At 40.0% G+C, this 20,496-nt stretch overlaps 2 protein-coding genes across 10 annotated transcripts in view; one reads left to right on the top strand and one right to left on the bottom strand.

The window, feature by feature from the left end:
* Positions 1-484, bottom strand: part of LOC142564100 (uncharacterized) — a 136,673-nt gene extending 136,189 nt beyond the window's left edge. The window contains exon 1 of one of the 2 annotated variants that reach the window (XM_075674996.1): positions 316-484. The gene's annotated coding sequence lies outside the window, so the exon portion shown is untranslated. The remainder of the gene's footprint in view (positions 1-315) is intronic. The other variant, XM_075674972.1, reaches the window with a different exon arrangement.
* The window catches only part of LOC142564066 (ranBP-type and C3HC4-type zinc finger-containing protein 1-like), a 97,902-nt gene that overhangs the window by 1,095 nt on the left and 76,311 nt on the right, over positions 1-20,496 (top strand). For 6 of the 8 annotated variants that reach the window (XM_075674916.1, XM_075674924.1, XM_075674894.1 and 3 more), the window contains exons 2-3: positions 15,049-15,230; positions 19,180-19,315. In XM_075674916.1, the coding sequence (XP_075531031.1) occupies positions 15,069-15,230; positions 19,180-19,315 (298 nt within the window). In that variant the 5' untranslated portion in view covers positions 15,049-15,068. Of the gene's footprint in view, positions 1-1,878; positions 2,000-10,738; positions 10,841-15,048; positions 15,231-19,179; positions 19,316-20,496 lie in introns of all 8 variants that reach the window. The other 2 variants (XM_075674901.1, XM_075674907.1) reach the window with 2 other exon arrangements.

The following is a 20,496-nucleotide window of genomic DNA, read 5'->3' on the forward strand; positions in this document are numbered from 1 at the left end:
GCTGTAAAGCGTACTACGTGGCACACGTCTCTGCCTTTGTTTAATGCTCAGTCTAGCGAAGATGAGTGGTCTCGACAGTGCCAGCTTCTTGCGAAGAGGTTCGTTTAGAACAGTGTCTCGTCGCCGCTATAAAGGTGCTACGTTTCTTCGTGCTTTTTTCATGCTTTTTCTGCCACAAAACCATGAGCAAACCTTGCCAGATAATCTTGCCGTTTATTTTGTTTGAACTTCCGGCCTCACTTCCGGTTCCGACTGCTCATGTGTTTTCATGGATATGTGCATGTGCACAGGGAGCACGTAAAATCAATAACTTGCCTAAAGCTCCTCCATCGATGCGCCTTTGGTCGATCCCTGGTGGGGAGAGAACGCTGTGGAAGGGCTTTGGCCTACAGTACGTTCCAGCACTGCTTTGTCGAAAATGCATGCTGCAACGTACGTACGTCTACTTGAAGCGTGCGTAGACGATTGGGCTCATGCCAGCATGCGAGCACAACAATATATGCGTTTCGTTTTACACTTATATAAAATCTACCGAAGACATCTTGCATAAGATGTGCGAGTAAAAAAAAATAATAAGAAACCTGCATCAAGTGTGCGTATCTAATGTACATTTGAAGCGCCAATTCAAATAGCTGTACGGCTGCACAACGTAAGTACAAAGAGTCGTGCTCTTAATAGTAGTTCTGGCTGCAGAAATGACATCATTTGAAGTATCACCCGGCCGAAGCTCTGAATGCTTTGCAAGTTCGAAAGACTTGAAAATATTGCACCTTGTTGATGCTGTCTCAACGTTTTACTTCACGAAGAATGTCAAAAAAAAAGGGCTGAGAGCACGAAGAATGTCAAAAAAAGAGGGCTGAGAGATGGAGTAGTGCACATGATATAAAGGTTATAAAAAGGGATAAGGTTTGACGAAGATAGGTCCTCCTATCGAAACATTGGCCAGCCTTTCTGAGGCACCTTATCCCTGTTTATAACCTTAATACCACGTCACAAAGAATGTGTGGCTCATAAAACATGCCATACCAGTAAGTCTTGGGCAGAAAATTTGCTATATATGATGTGAGTTTTACTACTGGGTGATGTGAAGATTCACCAGAAATCTGACATAAACCTATGTGGTGCATCAGTACTCAAGATGTACAGGGTGTAAATTAGCCTGACATTTGCTTGAGGATGCATGTTTTAGCAATAAAGAGGCTTCTCAGGCTAGCAGTCACAGTCTTACATGTCAATATATTGTTTCTTGGGATAGGAATTGTAAGAATTTATTGAAAACTGGCATGGAGTCATTGCTTATAATGAGGGATCCCTGTCCAGAGTGACTATAACAGGCTTTAAAGGGAAACTCCAGGGACTATTTTAGGTGTACGGATATGATTGAACTTTGTAGTACGTGCATTTTCCTGGGTGCTTCTTAGTTTTTTTTTGCAAATTAATTTTAAAGATGGGCTTGCTAACTTGCACTTTTATGCCCTCAAACAGATGACTTCTACTGGCTATTGTGCTTGCCACTCGTGACATTGTTCAGGAGCGGCAACACTAGTGCTGACATTAAGGGAACGGGACTTATTGCCATGAGTGACTGTGTTCAAATTACTCGCTTCTGTAAATGTTTCAATGTTACTTTCATAAAGCAATTTTTCAAATGTATTTTTATGGGGACAAGAGTTATGTGGCACAAGAACATTAAAAAATAATTTTAGTTTATACATTGTGCCGTGATGTTGGTGCATGCAAGCACTCCTGTACCTAGCGTGTGCCTACTGTAATGTCACCACTGATGTTATAAGCAGCTTTTCTTGGGCTGCTAGTTCCTGTTTTGATTATGATGTGTTCTTGCTTAGTGAAGAATAAGATTTATGTCCTCTTATACAGATTGAATTGTTTTACACATGACAAGAAGTGCACAGACAACCACTTCTTTGATATAATGAAAGTCACTGAAGTTGCTTTTTAAGTGTGCAGTCAAAGAGACCCTGCAGCACTTTTGAACATGGTAAGTTAACCTGATTAGTCACTGGAAAAAAACCGTCATGAGCATCTGAGGTTAACATTATTTCTGTATATATAGTGGGAAGCTCACAGCATCTTTCAAAAGACCACCGGCTCCTTCTTTTAACAACCTGTTGTCCCTATTACTTTGCAAGTACATTCTACTTTTGAAATGATGTCTCTTGGCTGGATCTATATTTTAATGTCATGACTAAGCAGTGCCTCTTCCAGAAGCAAATACAGAGAATTGTTACTGAGAGTGAGGTTGTGCAGTCTGGTGCAGTCTAGGAGAGAATACCACTGTGTTAAAACAGTGGCCTCCTGATGGTTCCCACGTGCATGGAGGCACATCTTCGAGCACAGTTCTAACGACAAAAAGCTGCAAAAGCTCCAAGGACATGGCAGAAGCAGCATTTGATTGTCAGTAACTCCATTCATACAAGGTGTACATTACAAAATTTGTTGCAAAAGATTTATGAGGAGATGTGCTTTAATGCAAGACACATTTCACTTCACACCTTTCATAACCTTTTAACCTTTGCTTGTCTCGGAGTAGTGCCAGTAAATTAGTATTTGAAATATACTGTGAAGAGAACGAATAAGTGAATAAAACATTGTCTCTTTGTCTGTTTCTTCAGCCGCATGTATTTCATGGGGTCATGTGGCCTCCGTCAAGGGAGGTTCTTGGGTGCCCTGAGCATATCCTATGGATTTGGTTCAGCAATTTTGGTTTAAACCTAAAAAAAAAAAAAAGGCTTTTCTTTTTTTGAAAAATGTAGTGAAATTGTTTTACAGAATTCGGTTGTAACCGAAAAAGGAAAATTCGGTAGAGACACTTAAGACTGCTTACATGTGGGAATGCGAAAGCATTATAGTCACTTTGGTGAAATGTTTTTTTTTCTTCTGGTTCCTTGTCCACGGAAGCTCTCGCCGGCTTTTTAAATGCACCTCGGTAAGGTGAAATGATCACGCACCAAGCATCTCAACGTGCTCGCTTGCCCACGAGGAAATCTTAACTCGAAGGACTGCTCAGCGGCATAAAATTGGACATTAATGGTTTTTATTTCATACACTCATTTTATACACTCATGACGTGGTACCACCTCCTAACCATTGGCTCTGCCGTCACGTGCCCAACAACGCACACACTAGGCCGCACGTTTAGTCAGCCCGATTGCTGCAATGTGATGTGCCCAACGATGCACATACTAGGCACACACTTATTCAACCAGGACTGTGGAGCCGCCATGGCGTCAGGGAAGCATGCTCGTCTTGCACCCCGGAGGCATGGGTTCGATCCTCACCCTGACCGAAATTTACCTAATATACTTTTCAAAGGCATTACTTTACTTTGTTTACAGGAACCTCCATGAGAAATTTGATTTCAATTCGAGTATTTTTTATGGGGTTTTATTCTTAGTCGTTGGCCATTGTTGGTATCATCATTCGGTCACACCGCCGACTACAACACCAGATTTTCATGTAATGGGGCATAACATGCTTTTGCATTAAAACAATAATGTAAAGCAAATTTACCAGAGAGTAAGATGGTGAAACGCATCAGCCTGGCACTCAAGCAACGTCATTACTTGTTAATGCTGAAGTGCTTTTTCTCGAGGTCTCCCGCAGACTTCTGTTTCACAGAAACTATGTTGTGTCCCAACATGGCTCAGCACACAACAGCACACGCATATAGAGTCGGCGTATACGTGTAGACTTCGGTACTACCTTTGCAGATGCACGTATTGCCAGCCCTGCTCTCTGCGGAATTGCGCAGCAAACGAACAAATGCTACGTAAATATTGTTACTGCAACAAATGGCTTCAGTGCATGATTCCTTTAAATAACTGAATTAATTTCTTTGGTTCTTTCGCCTATTTTTGTACTAGAATGGGTGCATTTGGCACTGAACGCCAACTAACTGAGATACAGGTACTGTTGTGCGAGAGTTTTGTGGAATCTGATAGTTTAGATGTTGTGGTCGGTGGTGGCACTGCGTCACATTTTTCTTCCTCTAAATATTTTATTTCCTTTTGGACCATGTTCCCAGAAATGTACTCTTCTTCCATGGGTAATACACATTTCAATTCCATATACTCGCAAACATATTTGTGGCTACTTTCTAGTTCTTACGGCACTGAGCAGCTGCAGCTTCTGCAGTAACCTGTTTGGTTCAGAAATAAAATAGTCCTTAGATTTTTCTTATATGCATCCATTTTGCTTGACACTGTGACAGAAAAGATAAGCAGGGAGGACAGTACGCGGACAGTGTTGGGGCCTGGCTCTGGTCCTAGTAGTCATTGTGCTGCAGCCACTGCGGTGGATGCACAGGATAAGCTCATTGATAGAAACGTGAGGTTGCAAACGTGAGGTGTGTATTTTATTTGCTGGAGTTCTCTATCTGCGTATAGTTACAAATAAAGTGTCATTATTTTAACTGTTCGTCTTCTTCGTGACGCCATGATTCCCCCTTCAATAAATCATTGGTCCAAAGGAGTACCGGGAGAAATGTGCTGAGGGTGGTGTAAAGGAATAAGAGGATGTGGTGAGGGGGTTGGGAAGGAATGAGAGGAGAAATGTGTTGTGAGGGGGGCAAGAGTGAGGCAGGATATTGTGCACCTCCAGGTGGGTGTGACAGCACATATATAACAAATTGGCTTATAGAGGGTGTCCAAACTATCATGCACCAAGATTTAAAAAAAGAGAAATTGCATTACTTAGATTTAATTAGGCAATTGTAATTAAGTATTGTATGTAACTTGGGAACTACTGTCCTGATTCTCATAGTGTCAGTGAGGCACTTGTAGGCACAGCTAAGGGACATCTAACTGCGGTATTTTCAGCGGTATCTAATTGCATACTATTTTTTTCCGACTGATAAACCCCGTGAAATATGAAGAATACCATGTGACATCAAAAAGCAGCGCCCTCGAGCAGGCTCCCTCTGAGTTAGCCAGAACGAAATAAAGAAAAACATTGAGATCGAGCTAGTGACTTACCTGCCGAGCCCTGGCCGAAGCGACACATCGCGTTTGGTGTTAGTTGGAAAACAAAGCAAAACAAAGTAATTATGGATTAAAGGAGTGACGCAATAAAATGATGTCAGTTAAGAGTAGTGCCTTGTCCTGTTGTCTTTCTTGTGTCGGTGGTTTTGCGCTAAACAAAGTAATTATGAATTTGCACCTACTAGCCTGTGATAGCTGTTGTCTTAGCATAAATAAAGTGCATGGAAGGTTTTTTTTTTTTCACCACAAAACCTATTGCCATAACAGCAAATTGACAGCATCAGTGCAAAGGTTTAAAGGTGTGTTTTGTTTTGTCCCAGTTACCATGTCTTTCTCTAATGAGCAGAAGGCAAACATGATCCTTGCCTTGGTAACTGCAAATGGCAACAAGAGGAACATTCATATTTAAAACAGTGCCAAAAAAACACAGACAAGGGAGGGCACAGGACGAGCGCTGTTTGGGTGCGACCTAGTTGGTACGGATCATTCATATTTAAAATAGCGCCAAAAAAACACGGACAAGGGAGGACTGGTCCTGTGTCCTCCCTTGTCAGTGTTTTTTTTTCGGTGCTGTTTTAAATAGGAATGATCCGTACCAACTAGCTCGGAAGAGGAAGTCTGCAAAGGTATATCAGTTGTGGAAGTGTGGTGGTAGGCCATATGCATCGATGATCATCAGAAATTATGAAAACCTGAGACAAACTGGCAACTTCATGAAATAGCGGTGAAGGAATCCATCTTTGAGTCCTAGCCTAGGCACGGATGTTCTACTGATTATGGCCTCAAATCCTCATGTTAGCGTGTGGGTCCAAGTCGTTGGTTTGGAGGATTCTAAATGGCTCGGCTGTACCACCTTAACCTGTGCCAATGCTTGGAAGAGAGGGACTTGCAGAATTGTCTAGATTTCTCGAATTGGGTCCTCACAAAAGCCCATGAGTCACCGGACTTTTTGAACAACATGATGTGGACAGATGAAGCCAAGTTTTGTAGGAATGCTGAGATAAATATGCACAGTGCACACTATTGGAGTGACTCCAATCCACACTGGGTGAAGTGCACTTGGCGCCAGTACCAGTGGTTGTTCAGTGTGTGATGCGGGATTTATGCCGGTGCTATAACTGGTCCCATCTTCTATCACACACTGACTGGACAGCATTACGTGGATGAAATCCTCGAGGGTAGTGCTACATGAGTTTTTCAGGGAAGCCCTGCTGTCACATCTTCCACTTCTGTGATATCAGTTGGATGGGGCGCCAGCACACAGCAGCAGCCGAACACGGAACTGGCTGGATGCGGCTGTCCATCCGCAATGGTTTGGAAGGGACGGGCCTGTAAATTCGCCAGCTTGCTCACCTGACTTCTCTCCACTCGATTTCTTTCTTTGGGGTTATGTGAAAGATTGTGTTTACATGATCAAGACGATGATATCAGATGAGCTCAAGGCAAGGATAACGGATGTCTGCTGCAGAATTCCAGCGTCAGTCAGGAAGAAAGCTACCGAAGATGTGCAAAGCAGACTCAGTACTGTGTAGCTGCTAAATGGGACCTGTTCAAACACATCCTCTAGGCGGCAGCTGTTGTTCAACGGCACTTACGAATGCACAGATGATAAGGGCACACTGAAATCTGATCTCTCTCTCTCTCTCTCTCTCTCTTTGCTGACATCCTGATTGCGAATTTAGTACATTTGGAAGTGGTACATTTACTTTCTTGAATGCATCGGTTTTGCATTTTCTCTACACATGAGTCGATTCCTGTACTGCTTATTTCGCTTTTATTTTTTGCCACGAACCTGTTTTTGCAGCACATATACACTCTAATGAAAAATAAAACCGTTTCTTTAGTTTGGGTTTGGTCCAAAGCAAGTTTCTGGCATGAAATATAGCTGCACGGGCTCTTTTGATGTGGTGCGAGCAGAGCTGGGACTTTTAAATATTGTATGCTTATTCCATTGGTTATCGTGTTTCGTCTGTGGTCAGAGCTGTGCTTCTGCTGCGTTATCAAGGGGCTTTTGTTATCAAAGTGATCAGTTGGCCTTGAGAGACGGATAATAAATGTGACGTAGAAATGAGAGCAAGGAATAGCTGCAAAGCCGCGAAACCGGCTGTTGGTGCTCCTTCCATATCATTACAGTCTATGCTCGTTACAATGGACCCACGTACAACAGACTTTCTGATATAACGGACCATATTTCAGCTTTAGTTTGTTCTACCTTTTTTATTTATGAAACCAAGTTCGCTTTTAACAGGCTGTGCTGCAACGGTCTATTGGCTACAGCGGACAAAATCAGAATTTTTATTCAAAGTTGGTCATATAAAACATACTTTTGCCGTGTCGAGACGGGGTGGCACCTGACTTGCGCGGATAAGCCGACAATCGTGGCTCAATATTGCGCGCACGAGGGAGGAAGTGCAGGGCAAAAACGCGTCGTCTTCTTTTGTGTGCGAGGCACGGGGGAGGGGGAGGCAAGTGGGTTCTACTCTAATAGCTGCTGCGTACGGCATGGCCGCCGTATCTTAAATGTAATCTGCAATGTGGACAAAGTGCGCCCAGTGCTGGTAGCTTCGTATGTGCTGTGCTTTCAACGTTTAGTGCACGTGGAAGTGAGAGACAGCACCAAGGTCAATTGACTTGTTGCTGCTGTCGTGCTTATCTTTCTAAATTTGCTGTCGCAAATGATGCTTCGCATTTCGGGCAATACTGCGATGTTTTCTGCTTGTTTTTTACTTTGGACGTTTGTCACTCACTCTGCAATAAAGTTGTTGGACACCGCGATGAAAGTTTCAGTAGTGAGGCATTTTGGATATCACGGACTTCGGATAAAACGGATGTTTTTTTGTCGGATTGTCAGGCTTCATTGTATTGAGAGTCGACTATGTCTGGGTGACGCGCAGTCTCTTTGGGTTTGCGACAGGCAAAGCAGTGACTTTCAATCAGCTTATTTGAGGGCGCTGCTTTATGATGCAGTTGGGAGTGCAGTCATGTGGTATTTTTCATATTTGTCGGGGTTTGTTTATCAGTTGAAAAAAATTAGTACGCGGTTAGTACATCGCTGAGAATACCACGGTTAGATGTCCCTTGGCTCTACATTAGTACATATAAAAATGGGAAGCCATCATGGAACCACATCATGAAGATATCTTGTAAACAAGTTTTTTTAATACATCTAGGGCCACAGGTTTTTTAAAATAAAGCTTGACTTTACATCATTTTTTGCCCATTTTAACTCAGTTTTTGTTCAAATTGGGTTGGACCCAAATCCTCATCAAAAAGTCACCTGCTAGAAGATGTAGCTCTACTTTACAACTAGCAGTTGCACAACGAAATCACCTAGGCATTCCTGTTATGGCCTTGGTTCGAAATATCCTTCAACTTTTTTTAAAGACATGGTCAAGAACTTGTGAATTAGGCAGTTCTGCTGCTACAATTCCATCACCTTGTCATAGTTACACTGTCATCATCATCATCAGCCTATTTTATGTCCATTGCAGGACGAAGGCCTCTCCCGGCGATCTCCAATTACCCCTGTCCTGCGCCACCCGATTCCAACTAGCGCCGGCAAATTTCTTAATTTCGACACCCCACCTAGTCTTCTGCCGTCTTCGACTGCGCTTCCCTTGGCACCCATTCTGTAGCCCTAATCGTCCACCGGTTATCGAACCTACGGATTATATGACCTGCCCAGCTCCATTTCTTTCTCTTAATGTCAATTAGAATATCGGCTATCCCTGTTTGCTCTCTGATCCACACCGCTCTGTTCCTGTCTCTTACGTTTTGCCTAACATTCTTTGTTCCATCGCTCTTTGTGCGGTCCTTAACTTATTTTCGAGCTTCTTTGTCAGTCTCCAAGTTTCTTCCCCATATGTCAGCACCAGTATAATGCATTCATTGTAGACCTTTCTTTTTAATGATAATGGTAAGCTTCCAGTCAGGATCTAACAGTGTCTGCCGAATACGCTCCAACCTAATTGCATTCTTCTGTAAATTTCCTTCTCATGATCGGGGTCCCCTGTGAGTAATTGACCTAGGTAAATGTACTCCTTTACAGACTCTAGAGCCTGACTGGCAATCCCGAACGCTTGTTCCCTTGCCCGGCTATTGATCATTATCTTTGTCTTCTGCATATTAATCTTCCAACCCCACTCTTATACTCTCTCTGTTAAGGTCCTCAATCATTTTTTAATCATATCATAAGAAGGCAACAAACAAGGACACCAAGGACAACACAGTGGAAATTACTTGTACTGATTAATTGAAATAAACAAATTATAAATTAGCGGAATGGAAAGTGGGTGAAAAAACAACTTGCAGCAGGTGGGGAATGATCCCATGTCTTCGCATTACGCATGTGATGCTACTACTAGGACTCCCCCTGGGAGTGTTAGTCAGTGCCACTGCTCACAAACCTTGGCAGCGGATGAACATTCATGTAGAACATGGCAACAGATTCCATAAGCAACTCTTTCAAGACTGTTCTTTGAACTAAAGTGCACCTTGACTTGCAGAATCTGAACGGTACTGTATTTACTTGAACATAGGTTGAACACGAATGTAGGTCAACCTGTATGTATGGAACTCGCTGAGAAATAAAAAATTATTCAAATATAGGTCAACCCATGTCTTTTTTTATAAAAACAAAAAACTTTCAGCATGACACACATTTATTTACTGTGAGCTTTGCTACTAAATCTTGCTAGTCAATGCCAGAAGCTGTATCCTCGTTGAATGCATTGCAGGTATCCTCGTCGCCCCCAGTGCTGTTGAATGTATTGGATATGCATTTAAGACAGTCTGGATTATCTCGAGACTGGCTTTGTGGCGAATATGATGGAGCAACTCTATTAGCTTACACATGTAGTTTTGCTCAGTACTTTTGCTAGCTTTGTTCATGAGTATAGGTCCAGTTTCTTTGGTCATGAATATAAGTCGATAGCACATTTTAGTTAACATTCTTGGAAAAAAAAAAGGTTCACCTATATTCGAATAAATATGGTATATATTTGTTTTTGAATGCCTTGCAAAAAGAAAAAAAAAGAAAATCCTTATCATGACTGTTACAGATCACCTGTTTTTTTTCTTCCCCAATGTAATAAAACAAAACCCCAGAGCAAGGTCCTTAATTGTACCGAATTAATAGGCATCTCTTAGGCAATTTTTAATGTTTCCTGAGAGAGTGTTTTAGAGAGTTTATATAGCAATACCTTTCGAAAGCAGGTTTATTAATGAAAAATATTTATGTAATAATGCTGGAGTGATTGCTCTAAAGGCAACCATAACATAGTTGTTTGTGAAGGTTGCTGTGTATACTGGCCAAGAAACAATTATAATTGTTTGGGATTGTGTAGTGCAGGCACAGTGTCCATCTGATTAAAGAATTAGTCAAAATAAAAGTGTTTTCTTTTTTTTGCTTGCGACATAGTTTTAACTTTGCTTACTTCTCAAACTTTCGAAAGCATATTTACATGTGCTTTTGTATTAGTATTATTAGGACCGTGTTCACAGGCCACCAAACCTATGCACTGTTGCCCAAAATTGGAAGATGTCGGCCTATAATCAGCGAAGGTTATGTTATATTTTATAGTGAGTAGCTTCGTTCTGCTATTGTGCTGGGTTTATTGGTAGTTGGCAGCATTTCTGTGTAGAAAGATTGAGAGAGGGCTGCCTATATTCGAATAATTAAGAAAGGAGAGGGAACGCTCACCACTTCTAGTTTCTGCGACTTTCTCCTGCTTTCGCAGCTCTAGGCGAGGGCTGTGGCGGTAGTGCTGGTGCTGGCGCAGATGGGAGAGGAGGAGGGCAGCTGCCTACCACCTTGCTGCTTGGGCCGCTGGAGATAACATGTATATAACGAATCAGCTTATATAGCCACCTATGCTATTGCTACGGATGTGCTGGTTACTTACGAGCTCTGTTATCTATGGAATTACTCAATGTACATTAGCTACAGACTATACCTAAGTATCTTAGCTCACTGCAACAATATGCCTTCAAGCGTATCATTCCTTGAATAAATTGAATAGCTGCCAAAAACTTTGCCATTCGTCTTGTAGTTCACTTCACCAGCCCTTTATTGCTTGAAAACAAATGCAATTGTTTTAGAAGCTCCCCCATTTGCCTTGCTGTTTGTTTGGCCAGCCATTTATCACTTATATATGTGTATATATACGGTGCGGCCACTTTGGAGCTCCGTGGCGAGGACGGGAAACGTTCCACCTCCACCACAATGTTACGCGAAGGACGAGTCATTAGACGAGCAACTATTTACAGGTTATGTTTACGACAGCGGTTGCAGCACTGACTGGTTAGATTCACAGCGCCAGCCCAGTTCATTCTTCCTCCTCTTTTCTCGAGTGATGGCGGCCACACACCTCATTCAAACAATCAAATACCACACGGGTGTAGCAATATAAATAGTTGGAAAGTGTACACATTAGCATCTAATGTCTATGTAGCTGCACTCAGATACGCTAAAGAAAGATTTATATCAATTACATTACCATCTGTGCTGATAAATAACGTAAAAAAGTTCTGGCATGTCATACATCCACTTTCCGACAATTTTATCGCTCTTAACCCTGTTCCGAAAAATCCATGTGCAACTCTTCTGAATAATACCTTTGTTTAATATTTCTTGTGCACTGCTTATATTGAACTGCCTGCCTTGATTGACTAAAAAGTTTGACTATACCTCCAGTGACTGTTGAAGTTCTTAGTGCTATTCAACTAATAGATTCGTTGAAGATACATTCATCACCTGGTTTTGATAACATGAGTGTTACATTTCTGAAAAACAACTGCTCTTAAACTTAAATTATATCTACTAAAATATTTCACCAATTGCTCAGCACATATACTGTTCTGTCTCAACGGAAAACAGGAAAGATTATCCCTTTGCACAAATCTGGCAGCAAAACCCCGCCTACAAATTATCGTCCGATATCACTAACCAGTACCTGCTGCAAATTATTAGAACATATTATTTTTATTAACCTTGCAGATTTTCTTGAGTCTAATTTTTTTCGCCATCACAGCACAGATTTTGAAAATCATCTCGTGTGAATAGCAATTATTAACATTTACTCACAAATTACACGAAATACTTGACTGTTCTTCTCTTGGCAATTGCATCTTTTTAGATTTTTCAAAAGCCTTTGACAAAGCCTTCCATAAACTTTTACTTTATAAACTAAGCAAATTCAACTTTGATCATAACATTCTAAAATAGATTGAGTCATTTCTTGTTAACCATTCCCAGTTCGTAAGAGCTCATGGTCATAACTCACCTCACAGCAATGTTCAGTCCGGTGTGCCACAAGGCTCCGTCCTGGGACCTCTATTATTTCTTAGCTATATTAATGACTTACCTTCAGCGATATAGGCCATACACTTATTTTCAGACAACTGTGTCCAGAGAAATAACTCCAGAGAAATAACTAATGAACATGACATCATCCTGCTTCAGGCCGACCTTAATAAAGTCGGCAATTGGTGCCGATTGTGCCGAATGATTGACAAGTGTAAATTTGTGAGAGTATCCATCCCGATCTAACGATAAGCTGCCTGTGTACTACCTGAATAATATTGCTATAAAAAGGTTCATATAAGTACTTAAGCATGCATGCAATGTCTAAATTAATGTGGAATCATCCTGTTGGATATATAATTAACCAAGCCAATCATCTGCTTAGATACTTATGCCTTAACTTTTCTCGTGCTCCATCTCCTTTAAAATTACTGCTTTATAAAACCCTATTATGTCCAAAATTAGAACATGCTGCAGCTATATGGGACCCCTTCCCTGAAAACTTAATACAATTCCTTGAACTAGTACAAAACAACACAACTTGTTTTATCCTATGGAACTACAACTGCACTACGAGTGTATCTTCAATTAAATTAAATCTGGGTCTTCAGCCACTGGCAACACGTTGAAGGATTCCTCACCTTTAATTTATTCATAACCTGTATCACCACTCTTTGTCTGAAATTCATGTCGTGGCCATGTTACTTATCTCGCCATGCTGATCATCAGCACAAAGTTAAAATTTATGCATATAACACGACATGTTTTTTACATTTCCTAGGTATACTTGATTATAGCATGAAATACATTTCGGGAAAAGGGACACAAAAAAGAAGAAAGTGATTCACTTCTTTTTTCTGTCCCTTTTCACAAAATGTATTCAAGTATACCCAGGAAATCTAAGCACCAACTTGCCCAGGAAGAAGTCCTTCTGGAATGCTTTTTTTACTCATTTTTGCCACATATGTCAAAAGATTGGAATGAACTTCCCTCTGATATTGTTTCCATTAATAACAATGAAAATTTTTGAGAAGCACTATCTAACACTGTATAATATCAAGCATTTGTACGAACTAATGTTAGTTGTTTTTTTAATGTTACTTATTTATGCCATGGGTTCTATTACTGTATTTATCAAACTTTCAGCTAACATTGTATAATTAGCGAATATTGTGTATAAACTGGTAATATATTTCCTCCCTATTTCTAGTATAACCCACTCTCTTCTGTAATACCGAAAAACTTGAGGGTAAATAAATAAATAAATAAATAAGACAAGTCTTCTGAGTGTTCTAGAAGCTTCCCCATTTGCCTTGCCCTTCATTTCGCCAGCCTATTAGTATCGCTTATATATATTCCAGGTGCCCCAGCCATCATGCACCAAGTTAAAAAAACAAGTAGCTTTCTATGCAGATGTTACCAATTGCATGACGTTAGCAGCAACCTGAAGAAGCATCTCATATTTTTTGGTCTTCAGAAATTATTAATTTGTAGTGATTAATTAACTTATGTTTTCAATAAAACATGTTGCTTGGCTAGCTGGTGCATGATTGATCACCAGAATTGTGGCGCAGTCGAAGACAAATGACGACAGAAGCAACATAGATAGGCGCACAATCTATGCTGGCAGCGCGCCTGTCTTTGTTGCTTCTGTCATTCCTCGTCTTTTGCTGTGCCACGATTCTGGTAACTGAGTTTTTCATTACTATATTTATGGCAGACATGTCAACAGTAAGTGATACAGTGACCTAACTTCGAAAACATTAATTTCAATTGATTGCGATGCATTCTACATTGTGTGTGGCTCTTTTTTCCGTATGCTTGAGAACCAGCACAAACATGGTATTTTTTACATTCACAGGCTTTCTTTCAGATGCGGGTGAAAAGGCTGCTCAAAAGATGTAGCTTATCAGAAACAATTAAAAATGAAAGAGCATATGCTTGGGCATGTTGGTAAACCATAGTAAATTTTTTAGCGCACAGAAAGGACACAGTACCGGAAGGAATGACGCGCACACAATACTACTTTCAGTTGTTCCTTTCAATCCTGTGTCCTTTTTGTGTGCTAAAAAATTTACAATTGAAAATGATGTTTTTGAAGTCGCTGTAACACCTTATGTTGACATAAATGCCATAGATATAATAATTAAAGAGCTTGTTAATGAATCTTTACAAGTTAATTAAGTTGAAAGAATACAAAATATATAAGACACTTCTTCAGGTTGCTGCCGACGACAAGCAGTTAGTTTCATCCTCATAAAATGCTTCGTATTTTTAAAAAAAACTTGGTGCATGATAGCTGGGACACCATATATATATATAAAACAAGTCGTGTAAGTGTTCTAGAAGCTTTGCTGTTTGCCTTGCCATTCGCTTTGCCAGCCTTTTATCGTTTACATGTATTAAAAAAGAAGTCACGTAAGGTTAAGAAATTTGCTTTAACAATTGCTTTAACATGCCCTCCAAATTCACCCTCACCAAAAAAAAGCGGAAAGAGAAATGAAAGCTCCACACCTAGCAAAAACGAATTTTCTGTGCTTCAAAACATAGTCCTGACCATCATCGCAAATCTTCACATTTGGCTATTCTCTTACATTTGCAGAAATCTTTGATGGTTTCTGCACAATTTGTCTTGCTAATATGGCTGAGAGTGATCGAACAAAATCTTCGTTTTATGTTTCATATTTATTATTACATTCACATATGTGAGACTGAAGTTACAATGAGACAAAATAATTTTTGCAGAAACAGCACCATTTGCAGTTATGTCTCTAAGCAAGCCTTTCAGTGAAGAGGATACCGGACCACTTCTGACTTTAGGAGATCGTGTGGTGTGGTTGTTTGAACATGGACCTGAACATGGCTGGGTCCGCTGGATTGGACGAATTCCTGTCGTTTCTCCCAACTGGACAGTTGGTGTTGAATTTGTAAGTATTCTTTCTGTACTTTGTATTTATAGTTTACATTATAAATGGAATTATGTTTTTTAATTATCATTATGTACCATAATGTAAGGAACAAACACGGAACTTGACCACAGCGTATTCTTTGTACTTCTGTACTTATTTCTGCATTCACTGTTTCTCACTGTACCTTGTTTACATGTGCATTATGCAGGTGGTCCACAGTATTGACCAAATAAACAATAAAATAAATATTTTGGGGTTTTCATTGCTTCTTTATGCTAGAAATGTGCACTTGCGTTAGTGTTCCTTTTTATTACTTTTTTATCACTCATTTTATTATTTGCACATACATCTTCATATTCTTCTGGCTTTACATGCTGTTTCTCCTCTGCATAGACTTCCTTGTGAACTTTTCTCATATCCAGGGCGGCACCATAATTTTCTTAGTGCCAGGGCAGTAGGGAGACAGGAAAATTTCAAAGTGGTAGGCACAATGATATATCAATTCTGACAAGACTTGAACATTGTGAAACGTCACAGACTGACGTACAGTACTTGCTTTCAGCCACATCACTCAGTGGATAAAAAATCACCTGAGATGGTTTTGTTTTTATCAGTTTTTATTCAACAATACAATACCCAGAAGCACAGTGGCTTGCTTTATTTCTGCGTCACATTAATCACACAAATGTGCACACACACTTTGAGTTGCAAGGTTCACTCGCGTCCAGTGCAGGCGGATTCGTCTATTCTGAAGCCTAGCGTCAGAGATATCTACAATGTCAGTCAGGTCCAAAGATTTTGCTGTGACCTTTTCCACTGCGAGAACCGCCAGGTTCTTCAGTCTTTCGTCAGATATTTTGTTTCACAGGACCATCTTCAGCTAGCACAGGCACTTGGCATAAAAATTGTTACAGCGCAAACACATGCAACCACAAAGTATGAAGGACGGGACACAAGCGCTGCATGTCAAGTATGCACCAACTCGCCCAGAAAGAAGTCTTAATGTAGCATAGACACGTCAGAAGTTTCACCACAGAGTGCATTATATTCAGTGTTTAGATATCAATTTATTGTGAGTACTATAATTTGTTCCTGCTTTCGAGATTGAGTTGATTCATGTACACCTCCCAACAGATATAGGGGTGGCAGAAAAAATTTTAGGGAAGCCAACCGCCACCCCCTGGCACTGTCCCTACTTGTATGTACTGTATATTGATAGAACTATTGACATCTGTGGCACTGCACTTCTGCAAAATATTTGGCAGCTTCTCATGTGAAAGCTTATCTATAAGAGAGAGCTGAAATATTTTTCATTAAAGCAATTAGAGAAAACATGTCTTATCTTCTAAATGAGTACCATAAAAAAATTTTGCAGTGGCTCTGGCACTCATGTTTTTCTGCTTAAAAATGACTGCTGCAAATAACTGTTCTAAGTATGTTTTCCTCCTGAGACAGTTCTGGAGGAGTGTTTGGCATCACCAAGTTGCTTGAAAGTATGACAGGGGCATTTCACTTAAGCCCCCTACCCACAAACGTGTACTCATACACACGGACAGACATACAGACAGACAAGCAAGAACATGAGTATACTGTCTACAGTAGTAGATTGCAAAGATTGAGAATATGGGGAATCCATGAGGGCTTGAAAGGCTCGAGGGAGCAATATATTGATGTTGACAAAAGCACACACAGCCAGCAGGACTGAATGATGGCTTTCTTTCACTGAAAGTTCTGCACCAATGTCATTTTAAGTAAGCTTGCAAAAGGTGAAGTTGTTACATATAGTGGCCTGCACTTATACTCTAGCTTCAAAATAAGGTTTTGTTCTTACCTCTGACTGGATTCTGATTCTGATTCTGAATTCTGACTGGAATTTGACGGCAAGGCAGCATATTTTCGTCTGCATCATTCAATTATACACTTAAATTCATTGACTGTTTGGTTCGTCCAGACATTTCGTTGCTGACACCTTATGATGCGTGAAATATTTGTTCCAAGAAGCTAAAACATATAACTACAAATGTGTATGATGTGCAGCTGAAAATATGAGGCCCACTTTGATGACAACACAGATTCCAAAACAAAGATTTCAAACAAGTGATTGTGCATGAAGATTAAATTTTGGGTGCTATATTAAGGTACACCAGGAAACCTGCTCCTCTCAGGATCTGGCATTAGGTGGCTGTCAAAATAATATAGATATGCAGATCTTTGGCCTTCTTCGGTGCACTAGAAAATGCACCAGTTACAAAGATTTAGTTGACCATGTCAGCTGAAGTAGGTGATAAGACATAAACTGATTTGACCTGAGATTGGTGAACCAAATCTATATCATGTTAAGTTGCCTTAATGTAAAAAATGATCAGCATATGTAGGGTGCAGATAAAAAGAATGCTAGCTCTGATTCTTACTGGGCACTTAATGATCTTTTTGAGAACTGCAAGTAGCAGCAAAGCATTTGGTATAGGCATTTACGATGTCAGTCACAATAGAGTTTGCATTTTTGTTTGGTGTTTTTGTTAAATGGTGTGTGGCAGTTATCACTTAAAAAAAATTGATTTATCACTGTCAGTTTCATCTTGTGCTGTTCCCATTTTTCACTATCTGTCTAAAGTAATATTGTTTCACATATTTAATTGTAGCTGTAATGGTGTTTGAGTATTTCCTGATGTGTTTTCTAAGTTTAATATTAAATGGCTGGCAATTTACCATTGTGTGGAGCCAACTTTTTAAAATATATAATGAAGCGCTGCTCTTATGATGCAGGTGTTCTTCGAGAACTAAAGGAATGAGTGATGGTAATGAAATTTGTGCATTCATTAATGCAGTTTGTAAATTTAGTCAAAACTGATCGATAGGCCCTTGCAGTGCATGATTCTCTCAACAACTTGACTTTAAAGGATGATACTAAAGATTGATTTGATGCCTTTTATACTTAAAAGGATGACATTGGCCACTAGCCATAAAGTACCAAATGGGATATATGGACATTTTAAGTGCTTGCAATGGGCTAAGGTGCAATTTGTCTGGAAAAATTACAGACGACATTTGTGAATTCATTAATGCAGTTTGTGACTTTAGTCAAAACTGATCGATAGGCCTTTGCGGCTTAGGATTCTCTCAACTTGGTCTAATCAGTGGTGCATGGACCATGGTAGTAAATTTTACTGCACTAAGCAGTTTTGAGCTCAGAATCTGGCTATCTCTGTAACATCACGCACATAACATCATGTCACATAACACGATACTTGAATGTGTCAGCAATGTAAAATAATAAGAAATTCTCATCATTTATTGGGTTCAGACCAAAAGCCCTGAAGTTACCAGATGGGTGCTGTACCACTACTTCGCAGCTGCATTGCCCCCCCCCCCCACTCCCAGAAAAAAAATAAAATAAACAGGGAGGGGAGGGAGGGGGGACTATAACTGTTAACTAGGAGGCTAGCAGCATGGTGTCAAATTAATTGACAACTTTAAGTGCATAAATATTAATCAGCCAAATGATTCCTGTGGAAGGACTCAGGACCATTGCCTGTGCATAGCAGTCTCTTTACCAACTGAACATGGGAACACTGATCAACGAACAGTTCTATGGAAATTTGCATGGTAGAGATAGATTCTTGAAAGAGTGTCATTCATCCATGATGCCACAAAGGTAACTACAAATCTTTGATTTGTCACATCAAATGCTTTCTTTTATAGATTTTCTTTTTCAGAGATTATCCTTGCTACAAAGGATTTCTTTATAGCGTCCTGCTGCATTTGGGTGGACGATAACTTCTTTTCGTACATGAACCTTCGTCCATCTCACAGATTCTTCCACAACTCGTTTTACTTATCTAGCATCATAAGCTGCAACAGCGGGGTTGGTGTGATCCTCTCACTAAAGAAATGATGCAAGAAACATGGTAACTTCCTTTTATGTGTCCCCACACAAATAACATATTGCAATCTTGTTTTTTTTTAGGATAATCCAATTGGAGCAGGAGATGGGAAATTTGGTGGAAAACGCTACTTCTATGCCAGAAATGATCATGCTTACTTTCTACCTAACTCAAGTTTGCTTCGTGCTTGTGACTACAACAGTAGTTTTCGAAAACAAAGTAAGTTTTCCTTTTTATTCATGGCAAAATAATTCTTAACAGCTGACCTGCAACATTCTTATAGTTTGCTGCTGTCTGCATATTGAATACTACCCGCTATGGTTGCCTAGTGGCTATGGTGTTGGGATGCTAAGCACAAGGTCGCAGGATCGAATTCTGGCCACGGATGGGATTGAAATGCGAAAACACCCATGTACTTAGATTTAGGTGCACGTTAAAGAACCTCAGGTGGTCAAAATTTCTGGAGTCCCCCACTATAGCGTGCCTCAAAATCAGGTCGTGGTTTTGGCTTGTAATACCCCATAAATTAATTTTTTTTAAAAATATTGGATCCTTTTGGTTTTCCCAAGCACACTTATAATGCAGCATTCTAAACTCTGTGAATGCAATTTTTGTATGAAAAATTGTTCACAAACCTTTTAATCAGTACTTTTAAACAGGATAGCAATGTGGTTAATGTACAGTTGGCAACAAACAAAATGTAATGGTGTGAGTACATCCACTTCGATACATTCTCTGTTGTGATGAAGAATGCACATTTAGTAGGATGGTCTTAAACATACAAGTAGCATATGCAATTTCATTCCTTTCAGTACAAATTACCCTTCAGTGAAAAAATTTTACCATGCCATCATGTAGCTTAGAATCCACCAGAGGCCGTGTGCTCAATTTTTGCAGTTTGTTCATTGCCAACTGTACATGGCTGTGGTGTCCTAATCAAATATAATTTTTATGTTTCAATTATTACATAGGTTTGAATATAGACATTAAAGATTAACCTTGATGCCTTGCGTGCTAAACGTGATGACATTTGGTCAAGTACCAAGTAGGACATGTGGACGTATTAATTGCTTGCAGTGGGCTTAGGTGTGTTTTTTGTTTTGTGAAATTAAGAATTGCAAGGGAGGGTGGAGAACTTATGTTGCACTATGTGAGAAACAGTAATGTCATTATGTGGTATTTTATACTCACCCTGTGGTTGAGAACTGCACATTGTTGATGCAAATGTGATTAGATTGTTCAAATAATAAAATATTCTGCCTAAACTGATAAAACAAATTCGGAAGCTGCTTAAAGGCGAGTCTGGAAATGACTGGAAATTATTGAGCAAAAATTAGAGTTACTTTATGTGTTTGCTCAGCAACCGGTTTCTCTCTGTAGTTGTCATGGCTTCCTTGCAG

Source organism: Dermacentor variabilis, chromosome 1, assembly GCF_050947875.1.
Source record: "Dermacentor variabilis isolate Ectoservices chromosome 1, ASM5094787v1, whole genome shotgun sequence".
In the NCBI taxonomy this organism is placed as follows: Eukaryota; Metazoa; Arthropoda; class Arachnida; order Ixodida; family Ixodidae; genus Dermacentor; species Dermacentor variabilis.